Source organism: Pteronotus mesoamericanus, unplaced genomic scaffold (assembly GCF_021234165.1).
Source record: "Pteronotus mesoamericanus isolate MK-2021 breed Mesoamerican mustached bat unplaced genomic scaffold, CSHL_Meso_final contig_502, whole genome shotgun sequence".
In the NCBI taxonomy this organism is placed as follows: domain Eukaryota; kingdom Metazoa; phylum Chordata; class Mammalia; order Chiroptera; family Mormoopidae; genus Pteronotus; species Pteronotus mesoamericanus.
This window is the reverse complement of record NW_026555187.1, coordinates 2,668,000-2,682,523: the sequence shown is the minus strand read 5'-3', so window position 1 is coordinate 2,682,523 and position 14,524 is coordinate 2,668,000. Positions and strand designations below refer to the sequence as shown.

General features: G+C 49.3%; 1 protein-coding gene across 2 annotated transcripts in view; it reads right to left on the bottom strand.

Annotated features, from left to right (window-relative positions):
• The window catches only part of MAU2 (MAU2 sister chromatid cohesion factor), a 28,712-nt gene extending 14,469 nt beyond the window's left edge, over positions 1-14,243 (bottom strand). Inside the window, exons 1-7 of one of the 2 annotated variants that reach the window (XM_054578931.1) lie at positions 13,920-14,243; positions 5,810-5,827; positions 5,359-5,424; positions 4,577-4,672; positions 3,016-3,110; positions 655-682; positions 175-330 (exon numbers count right to left, since the gene is read on the bottom strand). In XM_054578931.1, coding sequence (XP_054434906.1) covers positions 175-330; positions 655-682; positions 3,016-3,110; positions 4,577-4,672; positions 5,359-5,424; positions 5,810-5,827; positions 13,920-14,195 — 735 coding nt within the window. In that variant the 5' untranslated portion in view covers positions 14,196-14,243. The remainder of the gene's footprint in view (positions 1-174; positions 331-654; positions 683-3,015; positions 3,111-4,576; positions 4,673-5,358; positions 5,425-5,809; positions 5,828-13,919) is intronic. The other variant, XM_054578933.1, reaches the window with a different exon arrangement.
• Between the last annotated feature and the right edge of the window lie 281 nt (positions 14,244-14,524).

Sequence of the window (14,524 nt, the reverse complement as noted above, 5' to 3'; positions counted from 1 at the left end):
AAGGACACAGCACTCATGCCAGGGCACGACAGGGTATGTGGAGGAGCTAAGCCCTCAATGAGATGCACTTTGTGGTGAGGGACAGGAGGCAACAAGAGAGTGGGTATCTCAGTCTCAGGCCCCCCTACTGCCTGTCTGCTCCCCCACAGCCCAACTGTGGGAGGCACTACGTACCTGCCCTGCATCCAGGTAGTGTGTCACCTGGAGCACCAGGAAAAAGACGCGTAAAGACTCCTTCTGGATAGGGTTTCCCTGCCAGTTCTCGACAATCTGTCCACAGAGGGTCAGCAGTGGGTGGACTTCCTGTAACTTGCGCTCCATCAGCAACAGCTGGGGAGGGAGAGGCACAGGCACTGAGAGCCCCTCCCAGTGCACGGGGCCACCATCTGCTTGCCCACCCACCAGGGGACTGGTGGAACCATGCAGGGAGGGTGAAAGGCCGGGCTGGAACCCTAGTCCAGGCTGCTCCTTCCTCAGCACAAATGGCACAACCTGGATCTGAGTTTCACCTCTGAAACCAGCTGGAGCACGGGGGCCTCACTCTTGTAGCTGCTGCAGTGTTTAAGGGTCTGGGTGCCCGAAGGGCTGCACCACAGTGAGGAGCCCTGCCTCATGTCCACCGCAACAGCACCATTCTGCTCAGCCTCAACTTACCATCCCTTTGCTGAGCAGGAACAGCGCCCTAAAAAACAGAGAGGGGAAGTCAGTCTGCAAGGTTCAGTTGTCTCCTGAGCAAGGCCCAACGTTCACAAGGACCAACAAGCAACCTTGGGAGGTGGTTAAGCAGAGGACAGTGGACTCCAGCTGCCTCCGATGAGGCTGGTTTTATTTACAAGGCTGCTCTACTTTGTTCTATTTGATCCTTCTTTATGTTTTCGGCCTAATTTAGACACTCATGTGGCTCAAAAGCCCAAAAGATAGACAGATGGTCAAAAAACAGGGAAGGGCAGAGTCCAGGACAGCATGCTTACTATATTCCCACTCTTGCTGACACAACTTTGGTGGACAGCATAGGATGTGGGGAGAGTGTGCTGCTCTGGGCGTCTGAACCCAAATCCATGCCTCCCTGTGGCCCCTATGTACCTCTTCTTCCTCACCTGTGACTGGTCAAGCCCCCTCAGGTTCTCCTGAGTGTTAAAGGGAAGAACTTGGGGAGCCCCGGACACGTCAGCAACCTCGCCACCCACCGTCTCCACCTGCAATAGTCAGCAAGGCTAAATTTCTATTGTCTCTCTTAAACCTTTTGGTACTTTCTAAATGTGTGTGTGCTGCTGTCATCACCAACAAAAACAGTAAAATGAACATGTTAAAAAGGTTAGGAAGCAGCCAAAACCATGGGGGAGGAAGCCAGGGAGGCAGTTACTGCCTTCAGGAACAGCTGTGGTTAGGCAGAGTCCACAGGCCCTAGTTTATTCTACATCTTAGTCTCTGTCCCACCAGCCTTGGCAGAGTCCCTCTGTGCTGTGGCCAACACTCCATCAAGTGGGTGCTGTTCTCCCTATTTTACAGGTGACGAGACTAAGGTGGGGAGGTCACAGTCACACAGCCTGCGAGATGTCTCTGCTCCAGGCCTCCAAGCCCTTCCCTTTTGTTACCTCACAGTGTGAACACTCTAGGTCTATCTGCCTGCCATTCAACCGCTGAAACCTAAGGCTTCGAACTTTACATCAGCATTCCCATGTTGGCACATAGGAAGCACTTGCTCAGAGGCCCTACATCAATGGTTGGAAGTTATGGGCCCTGTGCCCTGGTGGAGCCCATCTGAGCTGCCCACCCACAGTGCCCTGGAAGCCTATCTGGGGACACTCATGTGTGAACATGCACAGTGTATGGCTGTCCCTGTGCCCTGAGAAGTGTGTCCACATGGACCCAGTGATGGCTGCAACATAAAGGGGCCAGGAAGGGCCAGGAATGTGAGGTCGGATTGTGTGACAGGTGCCATCTCAGGGCATGGTTGTTGAGGGATAAGGACAGACTATGGAAAGCTGTATGTCTCCACATGGGCACTTACAAATCTAGAGCTCAGAGAACAGAGTTGGGGACCATTTTGTCTCAGCAACTCGATGAGGCAAGCTCAGCTCCATTAAATAAAACTTTCTAGAACCTCAATGCACACAACAGAACATGAGCACTGCTGCCTGAAGTCTGTCTAGTGCAGAGGTTTCTTCTCTTCTGGGGGAAAAAAAAGAGGTCTTTACAGAGGTTACACAGTGAAGCTCCTGAGGCCTCTGACCCCTGACCCACAACCCGAAGGTACGAGTCTCCAGATACCCTAGGCAGTGTCATGTATAACATGAACTTATGTTTCTTCTTTTATACAAACATTTGCTTATTCTGCTGTGTCTGTTGTTGTGTATATTTGATGCTCCTGGGCATCCTGAGAGGGACACTGGAGTTACCTTAAGTGCTGCCAAACACACTGGGCACTGCTCTCACATCTGTACCACAAAGAGGGTCAGCCCAGAAAATTTACAAGCACTTTTTATTTCAAGATACTAGGTATGGCCCTGGCTGAGTGGCTAAGTTGGTTGGAACATTGTCCTGTACACCAAAAGGTTGCAGGTTTGATTTCCGGTCAGGGCACATACTTAGGTTGTGGGTTCGAGCCCTGGTTGGGGCGTGTAAGGGAGGCAACTGATCAATGTTTCTCTCTCACATTTCTCTCTCTCTCTCCCCCTTTCCTCTCTCTCAAAAATCAATGGAACAAACCCTTGGGTGAGAATTAAAAAAAAAAGAAAAAGAAAAAGAAAAAAGATACTAGGTATGTACAAATGCCAATTGTGCTGAGAATGCCAGCTGTCACTCACTCTCACAGTCAACTCTCCAACTTCATGAACTGATAGGATGAACTGACGGGGTAGAAGGCATCCTGGTAGTGTTTTAATCTGTACGTCTCTTATGATGTGTGCAAGGTGACTGTTTCATGCTGAAATGCCAATTGGATTTGTTACCCAGGATCAATCAGCCAAGCCCTTTCCAAGCAAGAGGGGAGGAACGTGGGGAAAGGGTGCCTACCGTGTGTACTCGGATCCCACCACCCGTGCATACTCGGCTCCCACGCCTAGGAGGTCACAGGCCGACACCAGATCTTTCTCAAGCGTGTGCAGTTGCTAAAAAGGACAGAGAACAATAATCTTTGCTTCCAAATCTCTCGCTTTATAGTACTTAGTACCTGACCTTCATGCTTGGTTGCAGAGTTAAAGTGACCCTCCCCACCTGTCAACAAAATTGCCTCAGTGTCAGTTTTGAGCTAAATTAACTAAATCATGTCATTGGTGCTGACTGCTTTGGGTACAGAACTCTGTTCTGTCAATGGTGTACATCATCTAAATTTAATGGAGCATGAAGCCAGCAGTTAACACTCAGGGGAACAGACTCCCAGGGCTGCACAAGTGTGTCTCTGCACTTTGCATGTCACCTTCAGGGACGGATCCCCAGAGGTGGCCCAAACAAGGAGACACTCCTGCAGGGGTAAGTGTCTGCAAGAGTTTCAAACCCAGGAGCTTAAGCAGGCTAAAAGGGACACTGTGGGGCCTCAGTTGAGCTTGGGTTCTGAGGTGCATGCAGCACTCTCCAACTCTGTGACCTGAGGCAGGTTCCTCATTGCCTGGCCCACTCCTTATCTGCTAATGGGCAAAACACTCATAGGAGGATTAAAGGAGACAGTGCTGTGTGGGACAGCAGTAGGCCAGGGGGAAGAGCTCGGGAACACGGGCCGGGTGAGCTCTTCCTAGCAGGGACCCCTGAGCCACATCCTTTTGGGGTGAGGGGTTCTCACGGTGGGGTGGAGGACTAATTCCAACCAAGGGCCCACACCTTGCACACATAGACAGGTGACAGGACTGTGTCATGAAAGGTAGACAAGAGGCAGTATAGAGGGCAGGCTGGGTCAGGGAGAGGAGGGTGGAGGCTGGCAGTGAGAGGGGAAATGTGGGCAGTGCCCGGGACAGAAAAGGCACCTCTGAGTGGAGCCAACCTACCCCAGAGCCTTCAGGCCCAGTCACTATAGCCAGGAAGGCCAGGTCCAGAGAGCCCCATCTACCTGAGCATCTCAGAGCGCTGCGACCAGGGCACCACTATGTGTGGGGAGTTGAAGGGAGATTATTGGGGGGGACTACGCGAAGCCCAGATGATGCTGTGTCCCAGGAGCCCTGCAAGGGCTTGACTCGGACAGGCATTCACTGCTGAATGGAATCTCAGTACAGCACTTAAAAAACACGGTGGGCTTCTGGCAAGAAAAGCTTCCCAAATTTAAATGAACACAGGCCATAGGAAGAACCAGGAGGGAGTGGAATGCAATGACAAGGCCCGAGTCGGCCTCTGGGGAGACAGGTCCCACCAATCAACCCTGATGCTGAATGAGAGATCTGTGCTGGGGCTACTGCTCAGGTTGGAGGCTGGAGGGGACCTTTGAGCAGGCTAAAGAATCATCCCTGTGTCCCCATCATCTTGGTGCAGCAGCCTGAGGGGGGCCTGTGTGTTTGGAGTCTGCCTTTATTTGTAGGTAGGTAGGTGTGCCCCAAGGTCATGACCCTGTTCAGCAGCCACATGTCTCGGCCAGGCCCACACTACTCACAGCAAGCTGGAAGAGCAGGCGGCAGTGCCAGTAGGGGGTCTGCTGTGAGATCTGGATCGCTTTCCGCAGCAGTGGCTTTGCTGCATCGACAGAATTCTGAAAGGAAACAGTCGCCTTTAGGGAGGAAAGGAAACAAGCTGGCGGGCAAGCTGGATTCCTTACGCAGCAGCTGGGGTGCCAGAAGGCCACTCCCGTTCACGCTCACCAAAGGATTTGTGGTTGCTGACTTACTTTATTAAAAGAAGAAAAGATATTTTGTTGGACTCACTGACTGGGAGGTTTTTGCATTGCTCTTAAAAATAACTCAATCAACTAAACTATAAATAGCTTTAGTTCAAAATCCTAAATAGTCAAATTAGATGACAAGTGTCATCTTTCTCATTCTACAAGACAGGCCAGTGCTGTGAAGTGTGCACTCCCTGCTGCCCAGGAAGCCTCACAGGCTGTGGCTCAAAGAGGGGAAAGGCAATCTTCAGCTATACCTGAGATCAGGAATCAGGTTAAGAAGATAAACTAATGGACTCATTCAGGAACTAATCATCTTTGGCCTAAGAACAAGGCTGTTTTCCAAGTGTCTGGAAAAGTCTTAGAAAAATATTCTGTTAGCCCTCATGAGCAAGTGATCAACCAGAGCCGCCCCACGCCAGGGTACGCAAGGAAGGAAAGTAATGGGAAGCATTAAAAGCCAGGAGGCAGTCAGTCCACTCCTGAGAGCACCAATTTGCCATTGTGCCTTAACTACAGGGAGAGGAACTCTGCTTTCAGAAACCATAGGTTCTTACCTCTTGACAGTATAATTCAGACAAAAGACTTGCTGCTTCGAATTTAACATCTTCAAACTGTGGAATCTAGTGACATCTGGTTAAGGAAGTACAGGTGTTGCTAAAAGGTCAGTTAAAAGGAAGCGTGGGGTTCTTACGCTGTAGCAGTTTGCCAGTCAGGTGCACCCCCACCTGCTCTCAACCCCCAAGTTCATGCATTCCCCCAGCAATCCCTGAGCTTGCTGCTAGCCAGATGTGGAGCTGGATGCCAGGGCTTGAAGAGGAGCATGGCGCCCACGGAGAGGCCGCTGGTCTGAGGGGGCAGCCACGGCTGAGCAGGGATTCTTCAGGTGGTCTGTGGGGCAAGACCTAAACCCGCAGGGTGCCTCATAGCAGGAATTCAAGTCTATAACACATTCTTTTTATTTAAAGAGAGCATTTCTTAAAGGGAACAGCATCAAGAAAAGGATACTTGCTGTGATATCAACCACTGAAAAAGAAAGAAAAAAATATTAATTCTCAGCTAAATGCCTGGCACACGCTCACAAGCTCTGCTTTGGAGTTTACACAGATTGTCCTGTCACAAAGACCACAGGTGTTCAGGTAAGTGGGAAGATGGCCTACGGGCTCATTTCCCCACTAATTCAGCAACCACAACGTGCCTAGGAAAGAGGGAAGAAGCATTTGCTTCCTTACTGACAGGTTCTTCCTGTCCTACCAGGTTCCTGAGTTCAGGTCAGAGCCTCTCCCACTAAGGCCACAATGCTTCAGAAGGGGAAAGCGTTCAGAGGGGCCCTCATGTGCCACTCACTGTAGTATCCTGACAGCAAATCATGACATAGGTAATCAATTACAATTGGAGCGTGGATCAGGGGGTATCAGTCCTTCCTTGAGAAGTGGTATTTAAAAGATGCCTGGAAATGAGCAAAGTTAGCCTCAGAGCGGAGGAACGAGAGCTCCAGGAAGGACTTGCGTGGGCAGAACCAGGCCAAGAGGTGTCAAAGATGATTCTGAGATCTGAGCTTGTGTTCCCTCTGCTGGCACACATGCAGGATGTGGTTCAGACGATGACATGTTCCCACTTGGGGACTGCTGTGCCCTTGAGTTCCATATTCCAACAGGAGGTGATAAGATGCCAGGAGAGTCCATCACACTGACTACAGTCTGTCAGACCATCCAGGACTCAAGGATTCACCTGACACTTGTTCCAGAAATGTTCTGAGAGTACTGGTGGGCTTTGGAAGGCAGATCTGGAGCCGAACAGAAGACTATCACTTGCCGCGCTCTGTGGGAGAACAGCACAAGGTGGGGGAGGTGCATTTCTGGGGCTGGGGTGTGTGTGTTCCCAGGCAAAGGGGGACTGGGAGGTGCTCTTCACAGAGAAGAGCCTGTAAAAAGGCAGAAAAAGCCAGGAAGATAAGGCTGGTAGATATATGTGCCACTCACTGGCAGTGGTGACTGTGGGTCAGAATGCCCTGATGACACCCATAGAGCCTGACCCAATCAGAAGCGTAGAACAAAAGCAACTGCCCTGGCCGGTGTGGCTCAGTGGGCTGAGTGCCAGTCTGCAAACCAAAGGGATGCTGGTTCAATTCCCAGTCAGGGCACATGCCTGGGTTGTGGACCAGGCCCCTAGTTGGGGGTGTGTGAGAGGCAACCACACACTGATGTTTATTTTCCTTCCCCTCCCTTTAAAAATAAATAAATACAGTCCGAAAAATAAAAATAAAAAAGCACCCAATGAGATCTGAGTTTTAAGAGTATCCCAGCTTTCCAGCATTTAAGATGTTGAAGTGAGGACATGGTGGGTCCTACAGTGAGAAATTCTAGATTCCCTAGGTTTTCCAGTAGGAAGAACTGCGGTCAACTGTGCTAATACAGGAGCCAAAAACTTGTATATTATTTCTGTGACGGGGATAAAAGGACAACTGAATCGATTTCCTGCTGCTGGTGTGGGTTACAGGGTGATGGCCACAGTCAAAAAAGGCAAACCAGAGCTCAGAAGGAAGGTATATCCAGTGGTGGTGATTGAACAACAAAAGTCATACCAGAGAGAAGATGGTGTGTTTCTTTATCTTAAAGATAATGCATGAGTCATAGTAAACAATAAAGGTGAGATGAAAGGTTTTGCCATCACAGGACCAGTTAGCAAATGAGTATGTAGATATTTTGGCCCAGAATTGCATTCAATGCTGGCAGCATGATTGTCCAATGTATTTGCAAAAGAAAAAAAAAAGGTATTCCCCCACCCTCAACAAAGAGTACCCTAGATGCAGCAAAGAGAATGCAGAGGGAGGAAGAAGGAAAGCCAGAGGCTGAAGGTCTAATGGACTGCTGGCTGGGAAGGTGCACAGGATGAGGGGCCAGTGAAGCCTGGGAGTAACTTGGGGGCTGGAGATGCCTTTGGGGCAAGAGTGAGAGGTGGAGGAGGAAGTCACAAAAGAGGCCGGGAAAGACTTGGAACTGCATCCAAACCCAGCTGCCTGAAAGACGCAGGTGGACCAGGAGCGGGAGCTGTGGGAGAAGAAGGGGGGGGGGGTGCTTGTACTGCCACTGAGCTCCTGCCTCTTTCACTTTCATGTACATGCACATAAACATGTGTGGGTGCACATACAACATACATGTGTGCACATGCATACTTGCAAAGCCCACGCAAAAGGCACTCTGCAGCTAGCCGGAGTATCCCCTCCCAAAGCCGCACTGCAGCAGGGTCAGAGGCTGCCAGGAGCGCAGCCTCAGAGGCGAGGTTCCTCAGCTGGAGGCTGGAGACAGTGGGGACAGGCCCAGCTCCAGCCACGTTTATGTGATGTCACAAAAGTGGTAAACACAGAAGTTTCAACAGAGGCCACTCCTCCCCATGGGGAAGGGCAGTCCAAGCAAGAAAAGCTCCTGAAGGCCACAAACTGGGAGAAGGAATGGGATGCTGTGGAGGAAACTGTGTAACTGAAGAGCTGGGCTAGGGACATGCTGAGATCTGACCCAGCCCCAATATTCAGGGTCCCACAACTCAATCTCCAAGTGCAAGACCTACCTCAGGCAAGGTCTACATGCAGAAGGGGAGCCATCTAGCAAGAGTACAGTGTGGATAAAGAGAATGCAGAGGCCACACACGAGGACAGGATTGGAGATGTGGACCCACATGGAGGAGCTTGATCCTAGTAGCCCTTAGCATCTGTTCCCTGGGTCACAACCTGCTTCCATTCTTTTATGCATGTGCTGTGACCACTCTAAACACCCCCACATGGGGTATGTTAGTTAGATAAAGCCTTATGATGTGCCACCTCATGGTGCTGCATCCCCAGTTCATGGAATGGTCCAATGCATAGGAGGTGCTTGGGAGACAATTTGTCACATGAATAACAACTTCATCTAACATCTCCAGGAAATGAGAGCTTCCTTATGGGCAAATGGCCACAGAACTGTGGCTTATTACTTTCAAACACAAACACCTAGCTCTTAAATGACATCAGGCAGCTCCCTTCAAACATCACTACTTTGTGTTCAGGAACCAGCATCAGTGACACCTTGAGCCACTCCCCACAATAACCCAGTTCCAAAGCCAGAAGCTACAGAACTGGCCCCAGTGTCAGGGCGAGCCTGTCACTTCCTCAGATTGATTGTCAGACACCCATCAAATGATTTCGCTTTTATATTTTTTTAAGACTTGGAACATAAAATCGTAAGTCGGAAATACACAAACATCAGAAATAGGTTCATCTCACAAATGAAGTACCAAGGTTGCTATCTTACCTACAGCTTGTAACTCATCTATATGTTTTACCTTGTAACATTAAAAAACAGCTTTTATGTCTCCTTCCTCCTGATGGGAAAGGAGCCAAAGTGAGAGGCCCTGAGCTGTGCAGAAGCTCATCTTGTCTGTGCAGAACGTGAACAACCCCCCCAGAAGTCACTGGGGTCACCTTGGGGCTCTCAGGGAATGCAAGGGTCACTGCAGGACCAGTGTGTACCCTGAGGGGTAGAAGGGCCCAGATCAGCATACCTCTTGTGCTTGGAGGATTCAATCTAGGGCTGAGAGCATTTCAAGTTTTCTTTGTACCTCGAAACCAAGGTAATTTTTTTTTTTTTTAAAGATCAGGTTTTAAATAACCAAAATGTGTAGAAATAGTTATCAACTGCAACTTCTTTGGGAGGAAGCACAGCACTTAGGAGACTGTCTTGCCTCCTTCTGCTACGTGACAATGTTTATGAGCATCCCCCTGTCAGTGGCAAGTCGAAGTGGTCTCCACCCTGTGGGTTTGGTGCGGATCCAATGAGACAGTGTCCCAAGAAGCATGAATGTATGGCCTGGCATGTAGAAGGCACAAAAAATACTATGGTAATTCCCAGGCAGAAACCAGAAGAATCAGGGGTTGAAGGGGAGGCAGAGGGCTTGTTGGTGGAACTGTGAAGTGATGGTTCCTAAACAAATTTCAAATCTTGAGGTCAGAGGAAATTCAGAGAATAAGAGTGTAGAAAATGGAAATGAAAACAGGAGGTAGCACAGATCACTCTTCCATGAAAATGCTTAACACCAAGCTCTGTAAATGCAACTTCCGCACAAGGTTCTGCTCCTGGTCAATGGGGCAAGAAATTTAGCAGGACACTGTCATGATCCTGAAATATGACAGATCTGTTCCAGCTGTGCCTAATGATGAAAGGCTCACCACTGAGGCCTTTCAGGCCTTTAAAAGAGAAAGGGAAGCATTTGTTTACTTGCTGGGAAGGTAAACCAGAGACTGTCAGGCTAAACCTGGAAGCAGAATTAACAACTGTCCAGACAACATAGTTTGGAGCTGCTTTCTAAGTCAGATGAGCAAAATCACCAATAATAAAAAGCTCTGTTCCAAGAGCAAAGAGAAAGTAAACACATCCTTGACATGGATGCTGCAGGGAGATCACTGTACATAGAATGACTACCTGGATTATGGCAAATAACGAACAATTATCCCAGAGAAGTAGCATTTATTTCTCTGTGGCTCTTAAATCAGAAAAAAAATCTAAGATGATGATGTACATTCCAGGCCAAAGGATAAAGAGAAATATGATAAGAAGTTAAGGGGGGGGGGGCCGTGTCTGGTGTGGCTCAGTGGATTGAGAGCCGGCCTGTGAACCAAAGGGTTGCTGGTTCGATTCCCCGTAAAGGCACACGCCTGGGTTGCAGGCCAAATCCCCAGTGCAGGGTGCACAAGAGGCAACCACACATTGATGTTCCTCTCCCTCTCTTCCCCTCTTTTTAAAAATAAACAAACAATAAAAAAAATCCTTAAAAAAAGGTAAATGGGAATTTGCAAATTACTGAAGTGGAACTATCTTCTTGAAACGCAGTGTGAAAATAAGGAAGGCTGAACGTTCGCAGAGGAACAGATGTACAGCAAGAGGAAAGATAACAAGGTGAAAAGGAAATGTAAAGGAACACAACTGGACGGAAATGCAGAAACAGCCTTGTAAATTCTCCAGCCAAGAGATTTCTGAGTAAAGTGACATCCTTTATAATCACTAACTACTTATAAGGATTTGAAGGAATCAGAGCAGCCAACAATTCTGATGACACAGCCATATCATTGCCAAAACCATTGTCAAAAAAGGAGGGCTCTCAGGTAAAGGGTCCTATTGTACACTTCAATAGTTACAAGATCTACTGAGCCGAGGCAGAGAAATGAGGCAGCTAGTAGGGGCCCCAAGGGTCCGCTAAGGCAGGTGTCATTGAGACCAACAGCCTCAACCTCAATAAAGCTCCTGAGGAAAGGGACAAACACACTCCATGCCTCTGATGGACACACTTAACAGACGATTCTTTCAAAGCTGGTAGAATTAATGAAGCAGATGGGTAAGTTTATTATATATTCCTTCTATAAAGCTTACAAATACAGTTGAGGAAGCAGGTAGAAACTGACATTGAGTGGATAGAAAATTAAATAATCTAACCTTATATATAAAAAATGATTCCTAAGGAGTTTAGGGTCTCTGAGAGAGAAGGCAAAAGATGATGAAAATAACAGAGAAGCTGAATGTAGTACTAACTTTAGAGGCCAATTAAAAGTTTTATCTATAGCATTTGTAAGTTAAAGAAATTAATTCAGGAAAGAACAGCAGGGGGAATGACCAAGGAGAAAATTGTCATGAAATAATTGAGAGTTATTTACCTCTTTAAAAACTTTTTTTGTTTGTTTTTGCTTTTGGTTACTCTGGGTTGACTTCCTGAAAAGAAATTGGAACCTCTTTGGCCATTTGCTCTTCAATAGAAGCTAGCAAACCACTTCTAAAGGAGAATATATTATAATTCTTTATCAAAGGAAATGATAAAAATTGGTAGCTGCCTGATTTGGGACAAACACACAGCTGATAAAGAATGAAGATTAAAGAAAGCATGCTTAAATTGCAATACAAAAGGAGATCACAAACAATTGCAGAAGGAAAACAGCATGGATAACTGCACTTCAGTTGAAATCTGAACAGCTTCCCAGCTGGGGATGAAAATGACAGAAAGAAAGGAATTTCCAGGTATAAATAACATCTGCGTGAGCCATGGAGGGGACCCTGTGGCTCTGGAAGATCTCACAAGATTCAGGGTTCTGTAAAATTGAGGGAAGCCACTTCACAAGGATGACTTTAAAAGTGTAGGTCCAAAGCCAAGTGGCTACAAGGCAGCAATCTGAGGCATGGAAAATGCAACGATACACACAGAGACTATGAACTACTGCCAGAAACAATGGCTTCCGAGACAAGTGAAGGGAGGTGGCAGGATTTGTTGTTTATCAAGAGAAGGGAGAGCTTCAGAAGAGGGCCACTGGGCCCCAGGCCCTAGGAGTCACAGCCTCCAGTCACCCCACACCTAAGGAAGCCTCGTGCTTCATTTGATCTCAGCCTCATCACTGTCCAAGAGAGACCCTGCCACAAACTAGTGATGGGCCAGCGACAGCTTGGGCACTCCTTGGGAATCACCTGACACACCAAGGAGTTCTCCAAGCTGACTCTCCCTTCACCCCGTTTAAGGCTTTGCTCAAATATAAGTACCTCCACCAATGACAGCTCTCCATCTACTCTATCCTTTCCTCGGGTCCATGTTGTTCATGGTTCTTCTATCACTGCCTAACCTCTTACTACATATTTATTATTTGTCTTCCTCACTAAAATATAAGCTTACATGGGCAGGGACTGTTTTAGTTATTGCTGATTCCCAGCACCTACAAGAGGGCTTGGCACCTGGTGTGAGCTAAATAAGTGTGTGTCGAATGACTGAAAAAAATAAAACTGCACAAAACCAATAATAACTTACTGCGTTGGCACAGAACCTGGTGATTTTGAACCTGCGTTTAAGCCCAATTTTGTTAATAACTTGCTGCGTGGCTTTGGCCAAATTGCTTTACCTCTCTGGGTCCTTACAACCTCACTGACGACACAAGAAAGTTGATCAAGCAAGGAGTAAAATCCCCTTCCAACTCTTTACAGTGTGCAAAACAAAGATCTAGTATCCTCCCAAAGGCGACTTGTTACCAGCCCGGGCGGGGTGGGGGGGGAGGGTCCCCGATTTACCTCGGATCAATACGTTTTAAAAATCTAAGTCGATTCCATTGAAGAAGTCACTCTATTAATCAGATTAAAAGAATAAACGGCAAATGAAGGCATGGTCTGACAGGAATTCAGTGCTGCTGTGAGAAGAAAAACTCCACAGACAGATTCTTTGAAGCACCAAGATCTCACAAGTCAAGATGAGGGCGGGGGAGGGGGGCGGTGAGGCCTGCCTTCCGAAGCGGATGGACTAGTGAGTGGTGGGAGAAAAAGGAGTCAGCCACCAGGTGAACACAGAGAGAGCAAGAGCTGGGAGACCCCCTCCCCCATCCCCACCGCTGAGCAACTGGTCCTGGAATCCAGACACCCGCCCCGCCCCGCCCCCCCGCCCCTCTCTCTCTCTCTCTCATCTCCCCCCCTCCCTCTCCCTCTCCCTCTCTCCACTCTCTTCTCTCTCTCTCTATTCCAACTCCTTATAGGACCTCAAATGACTGTCCCTAGGCTCTAAGCTTTGCCTCCCATCTATGACTCCCTGCATCACTGACGGGGGCACGATACCCTCCAGACCCTTATCAGACTTCCGGGTCCCGGGAGGGAATGCTTTCCTAGGTTTTCTGAGAGACCAAACTTCAGATTCCTAAGCGATGCCTGGACTGTCACCTCGACCCTCCGCTATCTCGAGTCACTTCAGGAGGGACCGTTCAGACTAATGCTTCCGGGGCTGAGCCCCGAGAAGCTGGAAGCCGCAGGACCCACTGGCGATCTGGGAACGTCTTCATAGGCACCAAAAGGTCATCTCCTGAAAACCCGAAGAGTTTGGGGATCCTGTTTCTCCTCAGAAGAGCGGGGTCCTGGGCCCTGTCTGTCACTAGAGACGTTAAATGACGGACGGGACGAGGCCTTAGGGTTCCCCTAAATACTGGCGGCTTTGGGGTCCTGCCGCTTATACGGAAGTCGCACCTCAGGTCCCCAAGGAGCGGCCCGGACGGCCCTCGCCGCCGCGATCGCGGCCCGCCAGCTCAGGTCCCACAAGAAGCCCCGCGCTCCTCCCTCGCGGCCCTGCCCGCGCTCACCGCTTTCTCCAGGTGGCTGCGCGCTTGCTCGCTGTTCTTGGTGTGGTGGTACAGCACAGAGCCTAGCTGCAGGTGCGTACGGGCCTCGATGCGCTGCGGCGGCTTGAAGGGGAACACAGCCTGCAGGCAGTGGACACACAGGCGGATCTTCGGCGGGCTAGACGTGCGGAAGTGCTCGGCGAAGCCCAGAAGTGCCAGGTACCATGACTCGGCCGTCTCAGCCTGCGCTGCCTGGGCCGCGGCCGCTTGGGCCGCTGCCGCCGCCTGAGCCGCCATTTTGGCCTCCACAACAACAAGCCGTCGCCAGAGGGAGGCGGAAGCAGGCGCATGGGGCGGGGCCGGCACTTCTGAGTCTCTCGCGAGAGCTGCTGTACGAAGCCTTCTGGAACATGTAGTTTGTATTTGGAGTGGCTGCCACTCCAGGGAGGTGTGAAAAAAGACGACGTTTTTTGGTCCGCGGGACTGAGACCAGACATTACCGATAGGCCTAGGTTTGCGTTCCTGCGAGGAAGGCCCCAGGTGTCCCCGTAGTGGCAGGGCATGGATGGCCAACGGGAACTACATCTCCCATTAGGCCATGCGCACTATAACTTGCCTCCTCAGGT